General features: G+C 71.9%; 1 protein-coding gene across 1 annotated transcript in view; it reads left to right on the top strand.

Annotated features, from left to right (window-relative positions):
• The window catches only part of MAPKAPK2 (mitogen-activated protein kinase-activated protein kinase 2), a 27,931-nt gene that overhangs the window by 1,806 nt on the left and 25,819 nt on the right, over positions 1-306 (top strand). The window contains exon 2 of the mRNA XM_010579874.1: positions 3-190. Coding sequence (XP_010578176.1) covers positions 3-190 — 188 coding nt within the window. The remainder of the gene's footprint in view (positions 1-2; positions 191-306) is intronic.

Raw genomic sequence — 306 nt, 5'->3', positions numbered from 1 at the left:
GCCCCCGCCGCCCGCCGCTCCCCCCCACGGGCCGCCGCCGCCGCCGTTCCCGGGGAAGGGAGGCCTGCAGATCCGGAAGAATGCCATCACGGACGACTACAAGGTCACCACGCAAGTGCTGGGGCTGGGCATCAACGGGAAAGTTTTGGAGATCTTCAGTAAGAAGAGCGGGGAGAAGTTCGCTCTCAAGGTGAGAAGTTGGGGGAAGGTTTGGGGGGGGCTGCCCGCCGCGGTGGAGGTGGGAACCGGGGGAGCGGACGGGCGGGCGGGCGGCCCCGGGCTGCCCCCGCCCCGCCGGCGGGCTGC

The sequence above is a fragment of the Haliaeetus leucocephalus genome, unplaced genomic scaffold (assembly GCF_000737465.1).
Source record: "Haliaeetus leucocephalus isolate CR32 unplaced genomic scaffold, Haliaeetus_leucocephalus-4.0 Scaffold68, whole genome shotgun sequence".
NCBI lineage: Eukaryota > Metazoa > Chordata > Aves > Accipitriformes > Accipitridae > Haliaeetus > Haliaeetus leucocephalus.
This window is presented reverse-complemented; position numbering and strand designations above follow the sequence as displayed.